The sequence below is a fragment of the Mustela lutreola genome, chromosome 4 (assembly GCF_030435805.1).
Source record: "Mustela lutreola isolate mMusLut2 chromosome 4, mMusLut2.pri, whole genome shotgun sequence".
NCBI lineage: Eukaryota > Metazoa > Chordata > Mammalia > Carnivora > Mustelidae > Mustela > Mustela lutreola.
This window is the reverse complement of record NC_081293.1, coordinates 41552383-41570624: the sequence shown is the minus strand read 5'-3', so window position 1 is coordinate 41570624 and position 18242 is coordinate 41552383. Positions and strand designations below refer to the sequence as shown.

At 52.4% G+C, this 18242-nt stretch overlaps 1 protein-coding gene across 1 annotated transcript; it reads right to left on the bottom strand.

Annotated features, from left to right (window-relative positions):
- Positions 1-319: 319 nt before the first annotated feature.
- GDF10 (growth differentiation factor 10) lies at positions 320-14742 on the bottom strand. The gene is made up of 3 exons (XM_059169673.1): positions 13882-14742; positions 3518-4443; positions 320-1301 (listed from the first exon to the last, which is right to left on the bottom strand). Exons 1-3 carry the CDS (start codon positions 14180-14182, stop codon positions 1110-1112), a joined length of 1419 nt encoding a protein of 472 aa, XP_059025656.1. The 5' UTR covers positions 14183-14742; the 3' UTR covers positions 320-1109.
- Between the last annotated feature and the right edge of the window lie 3500 nt (positions 14743-18242).

The following is an 18242-nucleotide window of genomic DNA, read 5'->3' as shown; positions in this document are numbered from 1 at the left end:
ATTTCTTTAAATGTCTTAGACATCTTTCCACTGCTCAGTGTCCCCTCTGAAACTAAGGAGGTGAGGAAGTTCTGTGGGGCCACTGTGCCTGTCTGGGGCCCTGTCCTGCCTCGATGAGTCCAGGATGGCATCTGTGCAGCAAAGTGGGCGGGTGGGATGCTGGAAGGCATGGGGCAGCTGGTTTCCAGAGCTTAGGAAAGAGACAAGAAGGTGTAGAGAGTCCTAGGGGGTCTCCGCTCCTAACCAAGGCCTGGCGGCCTCCAAGATGGCATATTTGTAGGTGAGGATCTATCCATATTCTGAAATGGGTGACATTCAGTTTTTCAAGATACCACGGTACCTTCAATTTATTAGCTTTCCATAAAAACACATAACATAAACAATCTACAGTATAGAAAGTATAACTTACAAAAATATAAAAATCTTGGTTATTTTTTAGTATTCCAACATATTACTGCACATGTTATTTCAATAAACAGGTTTAAACAATGCACACTTAACCAGCCTGATTACCTCTGTGGGGAATGGTGTCCACTCCCTCCTCTTTATTTTAAAATAAAATATATATTAAGAAAAAAGAACCACAATGGGTTATACGTGCATACTGTATGTGTGAAAGCTTTTGTAGTAGGGTTTCAAAGTTCATATCATTATTGAGGCGCTTCGTCTCATATCAGTATGTGGCCCAAAGTGTTTTCAACTGACTGTCTGAACAGAGGTTCATTCCTTATGATGAGAGCAGGTGTCCTCACATTTGCAGCCTTCTTCCCTGGTTATGAGATGATGGTCACAAAAGCCAACATGGTGGCCACATTTGACTTTCGGGTCTTCAGAGCAGAGGGGATGAACCATGAGCAGCCTTCAGGCAAGGGCTAATTCCCTTCAGGGGATTCAGACTGGCATGTGGAGAGCTAAGTCATCAGCAATGAGAGACTCCAGAATGGGCCTTGGGGGACAAATCTTTCTGGAACCCGGTGAGGGTGCCTGTGAGCTCTGCCCCGCATATGCAGCTGTATCCCTCATGAAGCCCTTACCCCGGAAGGCCCTGAGGATGCTGCCCTGCTGGAAGTGGGGCAGGGCGGTTTCCTTCCACCCCAGAGTGGCTGGTCTTACCGACAGGCACAGGTCTCCACAGACATGTTAGGGTACACCTTCAGAACCATGTTCCGGTTCTCATCCAGGAAGAGGACCCCAAGAGAGTTCATCTTGTCAGGAACACAGCAAGGCTCTGGGATGCCCGGGACGATGCCCACAGCCCTGACGATGCTCTGGATGGTGGCGTGGTTGGATGGGCGGACAATCTGCCAGGCAGGAAAGGAACACAGTTACCTAGGCGCTCAGCCCTCACCCACCTGCTCTGCCACCGGCACATCCCCGAGAGAGGCCACAGAAAATGTGTCCACCTAGAAGAAAAGGTAAGATTCCAGGGGCACAGATTTCCTCTGAAGTCAGCCACAGACTGAGTCCCAGGGAGGTGTGCCAAAGCCTCAGGCCTTCCTGCCCCTTGGGTCTCCCGGAGGGAAGTCACATCCCTACATGAATGACCACTTGGGGGCACCTGCGTATCGCACATCCCCAAGGAGCCCTTAGACCTGGGCAGGAACTGTCCAGATGGTGATGCCCAGCTACACTGCCCGGGCAGCAGCCTCCCACATTTCACAGTCCCAGCAGTTCCGACACACTTCCCGTGGGAGTGTGTTCTTAGTCCTGGAGGGGAAGGACTACAGGTATGTGTGCACCAGCACGAGGGGGCTGGAGTGCACATTTCCCAGATGGGTCTAACTGTGGGGTGTCAGCAGCTGCCCCACCTCACCACCCCATCTTGTCATAGTATCCACTCTATGGGGTGGCTTTACCTTAATTTTACCTGTGAGTAAGGGGAGGTTTAAAATGTCTAAGTAGAAAGGGCACCTCGGTGGCTCAGTGGGTTAAAGCCTCTGCCTTCGGCTCAGGTACTGATCTCGGGGTCCTGGGATCGAGCCCCGCATCGGGCTCTCTGCTCAGCGGAAAGCCTGCTTCACTTCCTCTCTCTCTCTCTACCTGCCTCTTTGCCTACTTGTGATCTCTGTCAAATAAATAAAATCTTAAAAAAAAAAAATGTCTAAGTAGCTTGACCAAGACCTCTCAGCTAGGAAGCATCCAAAAGTCATAGAAAGTTGGAAACCATGCTTGCATGTGCCGTGCAGGCTTTCTTTCCCTCCCCGGGCAGCCTTGCACACCCAGAGGAGTCGGGGGCCGAGCCACAAACACAGAGAAGGCTGTTCTCAAGCACTTCCAACAAGAGAAACAGGACCAAGCCATGGGAGTTTCAGCTCACTGCGGACCAAAGGAAGTTTTATATGTAGCGTGTTGATGAGAAAGGCCCCTTGCGTGGGGAGGCAGGGAGGACAGCAAGGTAGGGATGTCTGAGTTGTGGGCTCTGGCCGCTGTCAGGGAAGGCGGCAGGCAGCCAGCCAGACTGATAAAGGTGAGTGCCGGGTCAGCCAGCTGGAACCTGCTCACTGCTCATCCGGCAGCTGCCCAGGCCTGTGCTAGGTTCTGCCAGCCCACCCCTGCCTCTCTGTCCATCACCTCCCTTCCTCTCCCCTGCACATGCAAGAAAAGTCCCCGAATTCCCAAGCAGGTTAATGCTGCCCCATGTCTGCGGCTGGAAATCCCAGCGACTGATTTATTTACATTCAAATTGGATTTATGCACGGACTTCCTTTCTGGAAGGGGAAAGAATGACCTGGAACTCAGCAGAGGAGCTAAGTAGGAGGAAAGTGTGCACTCCGTGGGGAGGGCCGACCTCAGCTGGCAGCCAGCCCACCCAGCTCTGATCGTGGGGAGATGGATGGACAGAGCCGCAACCCAGCCTGCAGGGAAGGGGAGACTCTGTAAACCCAGGGGCCAGCACAGTGGATGAAACAGCCACGTGCTGTGTTGCCTGCAGACTCATGTGCAGTGAGAGCCAGTTGCCCCCTGGGTCTCCATTCCTCTGTGGGAGGCAGGGGTGGGTGGGGGTGGGAAGAAGTCCCTAGGAAGCCTCCCTAGGAGGCCAATTCTACTGGTCACAGACCCCAACGCCCTGAGGTCCAGGCCAGGAACAGAAATGAGAGCCTTAAGGAGGAAGGGGCTTCAGAGGCCTGGCTTGCCTACGGTGTAGGGAGTGGGGGTTGGGCAACATGTAATCAAGGTCTGTAAGGCCATTGCTATGTGGGAACACACACCTGTGGGAATGGATTCTCTGTTTTTCGAAAGAAGACATGCTCAGATTTAAAATTCAAACTCAGTAAGTCAGCCCTTTCAAAAGCCCAGCCGAACTACATCCATCTGTGGGCTATGTTCCCCTGACAGGCTGACTCCTGAGGACCTCTGCCTAACCATTCCCACCTTGAATAGAGATGGGAGGTCTTCTAATGCCCAGTTCACAGCTGGGAAATAGGTCACAAGGCAGTGAGACTTGCCAGGAGGGGCAGAGCTGGGAGGCACAGCCAGGCAAGGGGCTGGACGCAGCGGTGTTGCTCAGACAGCCTACCTTGGGCATGGGGAACTCGCACACCCCCGCACAGTAGTAGGCATCGAAGGATTTGGGCAGGACGATCCACTCATTCCACCCGATGTCTGCGAAGTCCACCTTCAGATACCTGCGGGAGCAGACCCTCGGCTCGGCCCACTGCTTCCTCCGGGCTTTCTGCATCGTCTTCTCGTCGAAGTCCAGCTCCCGTGAGGAGGCCATGAACACATCCTGGCCCTTCTTCCTTCGGTCCTTGCGCCCTGGCCGTGGTTTCAGGGCCCTGAAGGGGCCGGGCCACAGTTCGTGCCTATGGTAGTGCTGGGCGTGGGAGGAGGGCGCCGGCCTCTCATCCAGCCCTGGCAGCTCATTGTCCTGGAGGGGTCCAGTGGCCTGAGTGGCCCGGCGCACACGGGGGTCCGCCGAGCTGTTGGGGGCTGTGCCAGGCTCCGGGTCTCCAGCCTGGAACGGGTCATATCTCTGCAGCGTCACTGCCACACTGTTGGGCTCTGAGATGGCCAGGTCATCAGCATAAATGAGGATGTAAGGCGCATGGGGGCTTGGCCTGGACACCCCTGGGGCCTTCTCCCCAGAATCCAGCTGGGCAGAGAGGAGCAGCTCGCCATCCTGGCGGGCTGCCTTGACGATAGGGGAGATGTCCTTGGCCTGCCACAGGCCCCGTGGCGGGGGCTCCAGGGCCATGGCCCCACGGAGCAGCCCCTGTGTGGCCGTGTTCTGAGAGACACTGCGGAAGACCAGGTGCTGGCGTGTGGGCAGGCCCGGGGGCAGGAGGCGGCATGACACGTTCTTGGCCCGCTGCTTGCAGGGTACCTCTCGTGCCCGGGGCCACCGAGGTTCCGAGTAGAAATGGAATGTGGCTGAAAGGATCATTTCTGATTCCTGCAAGGAAGTCAGGTTGAAGAAATACACAGCCTTCTGGTCGACCATTTCTGTGAGGGCAGGACAGACCACAACAGGTTAGGTTCTTTCTTAGATAGGTCCGTCCCGGTGTTCACGGGGTCTCCCACCCAGGGCTGGGATGGAGGAAGTGTGTCCATTTAGGGAGCCCCTCCAGGCCAGCCAAGCCTTCCTGTCTCAGGTCATCCTCACAGTAAACTGAGGAGGGTGCCCTTACTGATCCTCAAGGGACAGATGAGGAATTGAGGTCAGAGGGGTTGGGGTTTATTACTATCCCATTACAAAAAGGAAAAGGTAGCAGATGGGGGGTGGGGGTGCTCAGACACCTCTGTGCGTCCTGTTCCCACACTTCAGCGCCCTCAACGCACAAATGCACAGATGCCACTGATGCTTCTGGGGAGGAGAGAAGGTGGTGTCAGGTTTTTGGGATGCTCTGAGTCAGGTGCAAGCCCTGTGAGAGCGCCCCCTCACCCACCGTATGTACCCAGCCCTCTAGTTCACAAATATTAAATGCGGTCATTCTTCCAAACGAGGTGAGTGAGGCCGAGCGCCCCTGACTCCCCCATGTGCCGAGTGCCTTCTGGGGGAAACTGGACTTGAGGGCGCAGTGGTCTGGGCTTCTGCTACATGGTCTGCCCAAGGGTTTGTCAAACTTGTTTGACAAAGGAAGAGCAATTTCAGGGTTGCACAAGGCCACTCGACAAAGTCTACAAAGACCAGCTTTGCTCTCAAGAGGCCCGTGTCATGAGAAGGCCTGGCATTCCTCAAATATCCCGTGTGCAGCTTGAGAAAGCTCCAGGCCCGACATCCCTGGGGCTGTCAAGCACCTTTTCCTTCTAGCCTGGTTCTCCCAGATGTACCCCAGGGCCAGGAGGCATAGCACCCTCATCTGTGGCCCCAGGAAGCTGCGCCGAGCTCCAGCCGCATGAGTTCTCTGAATGGCCATGTCCTCTGGAGGATTCGGGTAGGAGGGAGGAGTTGTTCCCAGGCCTCGCTGTGATCCTGCAGGCTGGCGGGAGACCAGAGCTGCCAGGGTAGCTGCCTCCCTCACTGCTCTACTTCCTGCTGCCGGGTGTCTGTCTGCGGGTACAGACTGCTGGGTAAAGCTGCCCCACGTACAGAGCTCCGAAGCACAGGACTGTGTATATGTGCAGGGACGCCGGGCCCAAAGGCCCTGGTTCCCGGACACCTGCACCCACAGAACGAGCTGAGATTTGTTTTTTGTTTTGGGGTTTGTTTGTTTTTTAAATCAAAATCTTCCTTTTAAGGTTGTTTCCTTCTATTGTGATTAGGAACTGTCAGGTACTCTTGAGGGACCATAAAAGAGAGGAAGGAAGGAAATAGCATATTCACGGAGGACCTGATAAATGTTAGTCAAGATTCAGATGACACTGTAAAGACCCTGCCTAACCTGACCCTCGGAGCAAACCCATGGGACAAGAGTGGCAGCCCCTCATCGTGCTCCACACATAAGGAGCATCGCAGGGCCTTGATGGCCGTTTAAACTTGGCCTTTCCAGATGCTACAACCTTCGGTGTCTCGGGCTCCAGATCTGCGCTTTCCCAAACATTCTGCTCTCTGCCTTCCTCCCCTGGAGATGCTGATTCAAAGGGTTTGGGACAATGAGGCCAAGGGATTTGTGTTTTAGCCAGCATCCCAGAGGACTCTAACCATCAGGCAAGGTCATGTATCTAGGGTTGATGTGTGGGTGGGGTGAAAGGTCGCCAAGAGGGCAACCTCCTCATCCTCCAAGCTAGACAGGGCCCTAGGAACCACGTCTCCAGGCCACATCGGGACCATACCAAGCTCATCTGCCTCAGATGGATAGTGGGACCTCTGTGTCACATGATTGATTGCGGGATTAAATAAATAGCACAGATAGTATGCTGGGCACCAAGGAGGAGCTCCTAAGTATGGTTCTCTGCCACTTCCATCTGAAGGACCAAGGCTGGCAGAACAAGCCAGCTCTCCCTCCACCAACTTGGTATCCCTCCAGTGATCCAAATTATCTGAGTTGTAACCCAGCTAACAAGGCAGATAGTGTTTTTTGTCTTTCATCTAGTTGAAGTCTATTGTCTGCTACAGATTCCTTGCTAGGAAATGCGTTAGGTGGCTCTAGGACAGACATTTTGGACACTTTCCAAAGAGCTGGCCCATTGCAGCAGGAAGGAAGCATCTCTGGCCCAGGAACTTCCAGCCTTTGGTGAGGAAGGGCACGACAGACTGGGGCAACAGGGATAGGCCTCCACAGTGGAAAGGCAGTTCAGCCACCCTCCCAGTGATGAGCTAACCGACTGGAAGGTCTATGAAGAAGGTCGACTGTGACCACCATACCAGGAACAGCAGCTTTGGCCTGAGGCAGGTGTAGCCCAAGGATGGTGCTGGGAGGCCTGCCCCTGAGGAGCAAGAAGTGCCTGAAGGGGGACTGGCCTTCCCTGATGGTTATTCCTGCACAGGATGTGGGGGAGGGGCAGCAGATACAGCTCCTCTTCAGCCAGAGAACCATGGAGAGTGTGCTCTGAGACCGGTGGGGGAGGGACCTTTGAGGTCACCCAGCCTGATCAATCCTACTCAGGATAGGAGTCCTTCTCCTGTGTGGCTTGAACACCTTTTGCCATAGGGAGCTTGTCCCTCATGAGGTAGCGTGCTGCCTGGAGACCCTCTCTGTGGGAAGGAGGAGGAGACGGGTCATGTGCATTCTCCAGCGTGTGAAGGGCCACAGACTGGCTCTGCTTTCTGTGTCTGCATGCCCGCCATGCAGTCTCTGGGCTGTGACGAGAGAAGAGGAACCTGCATGACGTCTCCAGCTCGCATAAGCCCAGGCCTCAAAGGAGAAGCCCCTAAGAGCTGTCCCTATTCCCTGTGAAGTGTGCTGGTGCCATGTCTCGTGGTCAGCAAGAAAAGGTCCTCCCTTTCCCCGCCCCCCCTCCTGTCCTTTTCCTTCTCTTTTTCGTCCCCTTCTCTCCCAGCCTCCCTCCCTTTCTCACTACACATTTAGGAAGCTCCTACTTTGGGTTCAGTGTTGCACAGACTGGGGTCCTGGAAAAGTTGACCAGAGGGGCTCAGCCCAAGGATGAGACAGATGGGCCATCGTGATGATGCCCTTCTGCTGTCGTGTCACAGCTTTACAGAGCACTATCCAAGTGAGGTCCCAGGAATGCTGGATGCATTCACTCACAGGCCACTGCCCGGCTCACAGTCCTCCATTGCCCAGAAAGTAAAATGGAACCCCTTGCCTCGGCCCTGCTTGACCTGGCCTTCCTCCTTCCCCACCCCCATCTCTGCCTCAGTCACCCTGGCTTCTGGTCCCTCCAACAGAAAGCTTCCCCACTAGGGGCTCTGCCTAGGCTGTTCCCTTTGCCATTGTCCTACTCCTCCTCCTCCGGGCCCGCTACCTCGCCTTCAGCTCTCCACTCAAAGGGCATCTCTATTAAAGGGCACCCTTGGCTCCTGTGGCCCGAAGAGAAACCCATCACTCTGTTCCCTGCTCCATTTATCTTCATGTCACTTCTCAGCATCCTGATATGCATCTCTTTGTTATTATTTCTCTTCCACCATGGAACACAAACTCCAAGGGAGTGGAGCTTTGCCAGCTCTGTGTGCAGCTGCATCCCCAGATCCTAGCCCCAAGACTGAGTGAGAGGCGGTGCCTACAAGTGAGTGGTGAATGGAGGGGAAGCATGGAGTCTTTGCTAGATCTGCTTCAGTTAACAAAGGGGAATCCCTGGCCTGCTGCCCTCAGGCTCAGCAAACACATTCTGAAAGAAGTCCAGAAAGCCTCATTCTATTGGAAGATGGAGCTAAGGATACAAAATCAACTGGAGACATTGGGCAGCAGGATCTTTGTCCAGTGACTTCCGCTTAAGCCTCAGTTTTCTTGTCTTTAAAATGGGAATAATATCGTTTACCAGTTATAAAGGTCCAAGCTCCAAGTGTGTATGCATGCTTGATTTCCCATTTTCACTAAAAGGAGAGCAACTGGGTCATTCATTCTCTGGAAAAAGATGGAGCTTCAGGAAGGATATCTAATTTGCTGAAAGTCACCCAGCTGCAAAAGGGCAGGCCAGGGCGTGTCTGATCCCAAGGCCATGCTCCCCTGTTTACTCAGGTCAAAATGGTGATCTACCTAACAGTGAATGTACAAAGACCAGGTGTTGTGAAGTACAAAACATTTTGCAAACACAAGTCATTATGTGGATGTTTTGGAGTTCTAACTCTCTGAGAAAGAAAGGACTAACTTTATTCAGATGAGCTATTCTCTCTTTGGACTTTCAGAAATCTTAGAATCCTAACTGGGCCCACTCTGTGGGCATGCAGTCTTCTTCCTAAGAGTAGCAGGTAATCTGAGGTGGGAAGAGGTGGCTCCAATCCATGGGTCGCTCCAGGCACCCTCCTGGCAAACCTTCAGGCCACGAGGACTCTCCATCTGCTCTGTCTTACAGGAAAAGAATCTAAGCCATGTGGAGATTTGTCCCTTCATTCACTGTCCTGGAAACAGCCATCAGGGTGACCAGAGTGAGAATGTGGGGCTAAAGATTCAATCACCAATGTAAGCTGGAAGAAGGGAGTCATGGGTCACCAAGGGTGCTGCACCAAAGGGAAGAGAATGACTAAGTATCAAGTGTCTATTTTCAGGCAGGCCTCAGAGGAAATCCTACTTACATCACTTACTAGCTATGGAGCCTTAGGCAAATCATGGTGCCTCTCTGGGTCTCAGTTTCCACATCTGTAAACTGGGCAGAGGGTTTGTAGGCACTTCCTAAAGTTGTAAGATCATCTTTGCTGAGCTCACACCGTGGTGCCTGGTACCCAACACATGCTCAGAGCATACTCGCTGTGTGGTGTCACCAGCTGCTACTGCTCTCAGGGCACCACGTCCTTGCTCCCTGTCCTCATGCCCAATGGGAGGCATTGCCACCCGTCCACCCCTTCAGCAGGAGCCAGAGTCCCACGGGCTCTCCTTCTTGCATCTAACCAATCCCAGCTCCTGCTGGCTTGGCGTCCTATTTCTCCACAACGACCCTGAACTCTGTGTCCCTCCACCACTGTCTTCACCTGTGGCCCTACCTCCACTGCCACCGCAACCCCAGATCCCTGTCACCACTCATGTCACCCACATGCTTCACAAGGAAATCATCTATTATAGATGAAGAGTCAGCATCCTTACTATACAAAAAACCTTCTATTTGTCAGTAAGAAAAAATCAAGACCACAGGAGGAAGCCATTTCCATAGGAATAATTACAATGGCTGAAAGGCATGAAAAACAGTTCAGGATAACCAATAATGGAAAAAAAGAAGTGATTTAAATGAGGGTATAGCAGGATGCCTGGGTGGCTCAATTGGTTAAGCATCAGCCTTGGGCTCAGGTCATGATCCCAGTGTTCTGGGATCAAGTCCCGCATCGGGTTCCCTGCTCAGAGGGAAGCCTGCTTTGTGCGGTTTCTCTCTCTCTCTGACAAATAAGTAAGTAAAATCTTAAAAAAAAAAAAAAAAAGTAAATTAGGATATAGCAAGTTTTACCTACATGTTAAAGATACAATCCTACTAAGGTAAAATAGGATGCATATATAATATGTAATGTATAGAATATGGTAATATATTTATGTCACATACAATATTTATTATTTATATTCCACTAAACTATTAACTCTGGTCATATTTGGGTTTGTGATTAAGAATGACTTCTTTTCTTTATGGTGATTTTCTATGGTTTCCAGGTCAGTGTGAATTGATTTCATACTCTTCTCTTACCACCTCCTGCATCTCTCTTTCCCTCTTTCTCTCCCCTCTCTCTTCCCCTTCCCTGCCCTTCTTCCCCTACCACTGTTTCTACACCATACACTGTCCCACTGCTGCAGCCAAACTCAGGCCCATCAAGACTCTTAATGGCCTGTTTGGGCCTTCGGGTCCACCTCCAACTCCTACTTCTCTGCTCTCACTGTTTCTTCACGGAAACGGAATTCCTTATGGTCCCCAGCACACAGTAGGCTGCTTCACTTCTACACCCGGCCAAGCACCATCTGCCCTTCAGAGTCTATCTGGAGCCCTACAAGCTCTGCGAAGGTTTCGCTGGCCCCTCCCCCCAAGCCCTCCCCCTGCTGGGTCAGTGTCCTCCCTTGGCTCCCAAGCAGACCGACAGCCCCTCTCCACAGCACTGTCCCCAGCTCTGCCGCCCATACTCTCCCGCTTACTTCTGACTTTCCCCCAGCTCGTGAACTTTTCTGGGCAAGGCCAAGGGTCTGTGCATATTTATGTCCTCTTGAGCTCACAGCACCTGCTGCCTAATGAGATGCTCAGGAAATACTTGGGGGAACTGAACAAATGTGACCTTTGGCATTGTGGGTAGATAGGTATGTATTATTATTCTCATTTAATGATGAAGACATCAAACTCAGAGAGGTTAAGTAAATTGCCCAATTTCACACAGGTCAGTGGAAAAGCTTAGAGTTAAACACATTTGTTTAGGACAGAGGGGAAGGTCTAACCTTAAGCCTAGGATCAGGCTCCGAAGTGCTCTCCACTGCTGTAGGCTTAAGAGGGAACAGGACACATTTTAGGGAGCAATGGAAGGGAGGGAGGAAGGGGTGGCTAAAGTAATAGTAATAGCATCTAATAAATTACTGAACCCACACTCAAGGCACTGTCTTAAGCACTTGACATACCTCAGTTCATTTTAAAAACCCTATAAGGAGGGGCGCCTGGGTGGCTCAGTGGGTTAAGCAGCTGCCTTCGGCTCAGGTCATGATCTCAGGGTCTTGGGATCGAGTCCTGCATCGGGCTCTCTGCTCAGCAGGGAGCCTGCTTCCCTCTCTCTCTCTGCCTGCCTCTCCATCTACTTCTGCCTGCCTCTCCATCTACTTGTGATTTCTCTCTGTCAAATAAATAAATAAAATCTTAAAAAAAAAAACAACCCTATAAGGAAAGAGCATTGTTAGCCCCATTTTAGAAGTGAAAAAACACAAAACACAAAAAACAACTGAGTCATGGCCGAATTTAGCCCCTTGCCCTAGTCACAGACTCAACATCTGGAGCTCTGCAGTCCAACTCACAGCCCAGCTCACGACCGGCACTCTGAACTTGAGCCATGCTGCCTGGTGGCCAGCGAGCGACTGGCTCCACTGCCTCCAAGGCTGCAGGGCCTACCGCACCGAGGCTGCAAAGGCCACTGTCATGCCACAGGATGGTGCTGGAATGTTCCAGGACTGGAGCTAACCGCCCCCCCCGCCCCCGACATTGATGCCTCATCCAGAAGATGAGGAGTCCCTGCCCAGGCTCACTGTTCCTCACAGCCCCCAGGGAGTGGCTCACAAAGCAGGCATCTCTAAGGGGGGTGGGGTGTGAACCACTTGATAATGTGAATCAAGGAAGGAGGTGAGAAACCAAACTGCCTGCGTCTATGCTGTCAGCACAAATCCCCCTCATGCTACTGACCCTTCCCCTCTGCACTGTGTGCACAGAAACCCACACTCAGAGAGAGAAAGCTGGTAGAGCTGGGACTTGTACCCATGGCTGCCAGATGGTTCCAGATAAGCATGCTGGATTTGTCAGACAATCGCAGACTGGTCCACAATACTCCTGATCTCCCAGAGAATAGTCTGCTGTACCCTCTGTGTCCTAAGTCCTGGGCTGAGTTCTGATGGAGGTGGGAAGAGGAGGCTAGCAGTGGGAATGGCATTGGCTTGGCACATGGGAGATGCCAGCCCCTGCTGCTGTGAATGGCCCCCTAACCCAGCCTCAGTTTTCTTATCTGTAAAATGGGAGGGTTTGATATAAAGCACTGTCCTCAGGTCCTTTTCAGGGTTAACGTCTATGTGTCAGTGTTACTTGTGTTACCCCTGTTCTGTGAAAACAGAAAGACAAGATCGAGCACCTCCATGGTGGGGCAGGGGGGCGGGGGGCTGCAGCAGTGAATGTACTCAGTGCACATGCTCACCCCGTCACCCCTGACAGACCTTGCTGACCTTGCTTTCCTCAACTACAAGGCTCTGAGGACTGAGTAATGGATGCAAGGTCAGGTGTACACCTATCTGAACACAAATGCTTTGTAATTCCATAGGAACAACATGCATGGACACCTAATTGGGCCAGTGCTAGGCTCTGGCCACAGGAAAGGCACTGGCATGACTTGCCTATTTTGTTGATGAGTACAGTAAAGTCCAGAGAGGTTTAATGATTTGCTCAAGGTCATGTTCATGCTAGATGATTCTTGAGTGGCTTAATTTAATAATGATGCTCTGGAAATGGACCCCATGTGATGAAGAAAAAATACCAGGGAGGACAGAGTCCAGGAACCATACCCAGTGGTCTGCTCAGTGGAGGATGGGGGCACAGGCCTCTCTGTGGCAGGTATTCCCCAGGACACCATCATGCAAGGCCAAACTTCCCAGGCAACAGGTGTCACCTTGAGTCCCACAACCAGCAGTCGAGAGGTGGCCGACCTGATCCCAGACTGTCTGGCCCCAATGTTGGGCTTGCTCCTCTCCATCTCAGGAGGGATCGGTCTCTCGAGACAAACAGTTCCCCCCCCCCCTCCGGATGAGTGGCCTTTTCCCCTACAAGGGCTGCTGTGGACCCCTACCCACACTTTCTGGAATGGCTTTCTGTGACCATGGGTGGTCTCTATGGTAACCAGGGTTTTCCAGCCACCCTTGCCATCAGGCTGCACCTCCTCTCTGCTTGCCCAGGGCCCACAGGCGTAGGCCAGCTAAGCTGGCAGACGACTGAAGCCGCAGGCTGGAAGTGCTCTCGGAGCAGGGCAGGGAGGACTCTGTAAGTGACCTCTGTCCAGCTCCATCCGAGGTGTGAAGACAGGGGAAAGGATCTGCCCAGGTGGAGCAAGGATGGGAGGGGACTGCAACCCCCCCCCCCCACTGCCCAAGTTTCTGGACCCTTCCTCAAAGCCCCGTGGTCTAAACATTTCATGTTAGTGTCTTGTAGGCCTCAGTGTGTGTACCCAAGACCAGAACCCAAGGCCCTTCTCTATTCACTCTGTTTGCCCAGCCCCAGAACCCATTAAGTGCCCCCAGCTAGAGTTGCACGCTCCCTGCCTGAGCCCAGATCAGGCACTTTCATGCCAGCTGCCTTATGCCCACCTGACTGGCCCCACTCTGTGCCCTTCTCATGCGCCAAGTGCCAATACAACCGAGCCCTATGAGCTTCCCCAGCCCAGAACCATCTCCACACTGTGCTTAAAGCCTTGTGTATGGAGTATTCTACACCAGCAAGGGGGACATCCTCTCAGTCTTGGCAACACCCTAAGGGCAGGAACTCTGTGTCACTGCCACTCTGGTGTCCCCACTGGAGGCTCAGGGCCTGACATAGAGTGCTTGGTGAATGATGAATGAATGAAGAATGAATGAATGAATCCATGAAAAGAAGGAAGAGAAGTGAGTGTAGTGGTGGGGAAGATGAACAAGTGAGGAAGGGGGAGAAGGAGAGGAGAGGGTGTCCGGGACCCCCTCTACTTACCTAGCCTGGACCGGAAGCTTCGAACTGTGTTGCCCCCTCCCGGCTTCGCGCCCCTCCGACTGTATTTCTCATAAAGCCGGAGCATGTGGACAGCTACCATTTCTTGGGCGCCAGGGCCCAGAGTGGTGGCGGCGTCCCCCGGGGACCGCCAGGGGTCCTTGATTCCAGCCTGGCCATCAGCGGCTGCTGGCGGGGCGGACCAGGCGGGTGCCTGGTGACTGCCGCCTGCGTCCCGGAGCAGCAGCAGAAGCAGAGGCAGCAGCGGCAGCAGTTGGGTCGTCTGAGCAGGGCCACGGGCCATGGTGGGTGGCGGCGGCGAAGGGTCGAAGCCGGGGAGGAGGAGAGAATGCGAGGGCGCACGGGAGGCTGCGGACCAACCCTGTGGCGAGAAGGCGCGAGGGGCGCTGGGTGCCGAGATCCGCGCGGGGCGCGGAGTGGAGCGGGGTGGTAGCCGAGCGCTCGGGTCTGTCCGAGCCGCGCGAGCCCCGGGCCAGCGGTCACGGCCGTCCGGAGCCCCGTGGAGCCGAGCCAAGCCCGAGCCGACGCGACGCCCCTGCGGACTAGCGCCGCGAAACTTTGCAGCCCACAGCGCGCCCGGCTCTGCGGGTTCGAGGGGCGGGGCGGGGCGGGGCGGCCGGCGGCGCCCTCGGGGGGACCGGCTGTGCGCCCCAGACCACGCGGGGCCGCCGCCGACAAGGTAGTCCCTGGGCAGGCTGCGGTGTGCGTGCGCCCGTGTGTGGCGGCGTGCGCGCGCAGGGGTGTGCGCCCGAGTGTGCGCCCAGGAGTGTGGGGGGCGTTGGCGTGGGCGAGCGCGCTCCCCGCTCTCCTGCGAAGAGACAGAAACCCAGGACCCGGCCGGTTCCTGTGTGTTGGCGCCACAGCTGGGCAGGGTTGCGCGGGGGCTGGGGCGGCCTTGGGAGGGGGGCCCTCCTGCCGGGTTGCCCCTGTAAAGGCATGTGATGACTATGTGGTTGCAAGATGACAGGTCCCCCGTGAGGACCCGAAAGGGGATGTGTGTGCGCCGGGCTGGCTCTGAGCAGGGTATCCAAAATGCAAGAGTGAGGTGAACACAGACCCTCTCTGGGCAGCCTCTGAAAAGAGAAATCCTAACCTCCAAATTCAGCCAACCCAGGGCAATTGGAAGAAGATCCACATTAAAATTCGGAATTAGTCCATTAACTGACTCTGGTTTTAGCAACAATGATTCCAGTTGCTGAAGAAGCACATCAAAGGTCTTTATTAATCTTTGGACACGTAGTCATCAGGATTGTCCTGGAAAAGGACGTGGTTTTACAAATTGCCTTTCAAAACGTCATAGCGTCAGGATAGGAGAAGAGAAAGCAGTAGCTTTTCCAAGGTTTCACAATAAAGTGAGGGTACAGTGAATCCCTGCCCACATCTCCTCCTCTTAGCCCTGGGGCATGAGGTCCTGAACTTCATCATGCTTTCAGTGCGGTTTCTTGTCCATGGATAGAATTTCAGGGGGCCTGCGAATTTGGATGGGGAAAATTTACATTTTTATTTTCAATAACCTGTAACTGAAACTTAGCATTTCCTAATATTAGAAATGCAAGCAACCAACCACAATGGTATTAACTATGCCTGTGACTTCCATGAATTAATAAAAAGGCAGATATAGTGCTATGTTGCAAAGTTATTTTTCATAATATTTGGGTAAGTGTATTTTAATGTAATTGGCTTCCTTGGTAGTATTGTATATTAAAAGCGTTCTTTTGAAAAGGGGTCCACAGGTTTAATCAGACTGAGAAAAAGGTCCAAGGGCCACACAAAATATTTACAAATTCTTGTGAGGGAAGGAAAGGACCTCTTCAAACCCATGTTCTTTCAGAAATATCTAGGATACTGCCTATGCTACATTTCAAAGGACTGTTTGCAAACTTGTGAACACCCTGTTCCCTTTACTTGGTAACTTTGGGCTCTGTGAGCCAGAATCGTTACTTTTCTTGGAGGGCTCACAATGCAATAATTGAAAAATTGCTGGAAAAAGCTTCTGTTGGTGTGTGAAATACAACCTATTTGTAATTCTTTTTAAGTCTTGCAGTGTCCAATTAGAGGCTATCCTATTGAAAGTCTCTGAACCTCAAGCCTATAGCTTTTGGAAAACTATAGAGAAGCATTTTATTTATTTTGATAATTATCTCACATGGCATTCAACTTCCCGTCAATGTAGCTCCCGTTTGTTCTGTGAAACAGCTTTCCAAAACTGCTTCCCTGGAGGTGAGATGATCAGAGTCACAGTCTTAGACCTGATGAATCTGTCCTTACAAATGATCTGTACCAACTTCCAGTTCTCCCTTTCCCCCACCCCCACTCCCCTCCTTCTCCTTGTGCCCCTCACTTCCCCTCTCCCCTCCTCTCCCCTTCTCCCCCAGAATGCCTCTGACCTGTACCGGCTGGGGGTAACCTCTGCTCATGGGTAGTTTTGTCTCTGCTGGGGCCATACACAATCGAGGCCTGTGAAAAGGAGGGTTAGTCTGCAGGAGGTCGGGACAAGCTGGGCTATTCGGGATCTGTGTCCATTAAAGCCTTCTTGCTCTCCTTAACTCATTCCCCCTCCATTCAAGCTAGCCTGAGGGTCAGGCTTTAGCCAGCCCTAAAACCTGTAGGGTACAGATTCTCTGAATTGTTAGGAAAGAATTAAGGCATCAGCCAGGGACGGCTAATATTTCTTGCCTCATTTTATTGCTGAACAGCGGGACTGTAAAGTCTTGAACACTGGAGCACTATGGCTCCCTTTCATGTAGCCGAGATGATGGGATAAAAATGTGTTTGGTGAAGCAATTCAGATTACCACCGGGTCACATCCTCGCTGGCTCTCAGAACGGCCTGCAAACAGCATCACTGAGACAAGAAACAATCGCTGTGCAATTCAGCTCATGCAGAACAGGGTTTCTAGTGTGGAAATGAGGCTAATTGTGGAGTTGCCAATGAGAATGTTTTGTTTTTAATAGCTCAGGCTGTAGCTCAAAATAAGAGTTGAGATGGCGGACTGTGGATTCAAGTCCCAAGAGCTGTGATTTCTGATAGCTTCTTCCTAAAAGAATCGGGGTCTTGGGAGTATCATACACTATTCTTACCTAGAGCACTGAGGTCTTGGACTTGCCTGCTGGGACAGAAAGGGCTCTTCCAGGAGAGATAAGAGGTTGCTTGGGGGCCCTTAGTCTCTCAGATCTGTCTGCCAAACTCTCTGGGTTCCTTAAACTCAGAAAACCCCGAGGAGGAAGTGAAGAGGCTCAATGGTTAGGAAGTCCCATGCCTGGGACAGTACTAAGAAGCAAGCTCATTTGTTTTCCTCTGAATCTCTCCCCAAATAAACACCCCATGAAATGTTCCTGAGCAACTGTTTCTTGATATTGTCCAGTTAACTTGGGGTGGAGTCAGTTTTCAGCTCTTGCTAGCTCTGCCACTAGCCCCATTGCCTCTTTGGAACCCTAGAGGTTCCCCTTTACTTGAGAAGCCTGAGCCCTGGGCTCTGTTTCAGCTCCAGTGCTGTATTCCTGGGTCTGTGGTCTCATGCCAACCCTTTATTGGAAGTGAGAGAGTCAACGTGACTAGGTCTGTGCCTGTTTTCACCACCACCTAGCTGTATGGCCCTCAGCAAGTTGCTTGAGCTCTCTGGGCCTCAGTTTCTCCAGCTCTAAAATGGGGACAGGAGCAAGGTATTCTGAGGATCATTAGTAAGGGTTTAGCACAAGATAGAACTAAATAACATTAATCCTATTACTACTCTTTGTATTTCTTGTGCATTCGAAAGAGATTGTAACCTATTTGAAGCGGACCCAGACTCTGGGAGATTTGGTGAGAGGTTCAGCCCAGGCTTGTTCTGCAGAGGAAATGCATTTCTTAGTGCACAGTGCCAAGAGCTAAAAAGAAAAGGAAAAGAAGGAGAATGTTTCCACGATTAGGAAGTCACAGACCTCTACCGGTGGTATCTGTGGGTCCCTGTCCAGCGGTTGGGGGGGATGACTGATGGCTCTTCATCTAGACTTCCAAAGCTCTTGGCCCTCCAGGACAAAAGAGTTGTGAGTGAGTCCCTGTTCCCTTTTGGGATATGAGCTGTGAAAAAGCAGCTGAAGAGTTTGCAGGGGCGCTGGAGACAAGAATCCCAGGGCCTCCCCAGGCCGCCGGGCCCGAGTGTAATAAATCTGTGAAATAACAAGCACAAAGGACTTTATAATCAATGACAGATTTTATTTTTGCTCTGGCAAAATCCATCCGTGGAGCTAAGGTTTTATAGGGAAATAACTACCCACTTTGTGACTCCTCCTCGGCCCATATTCTCTTTCTTAAAGTCGGGAAAAGCTCAGAGAATCAAAGTCAGCTCCTCGGAGAACTGCGGC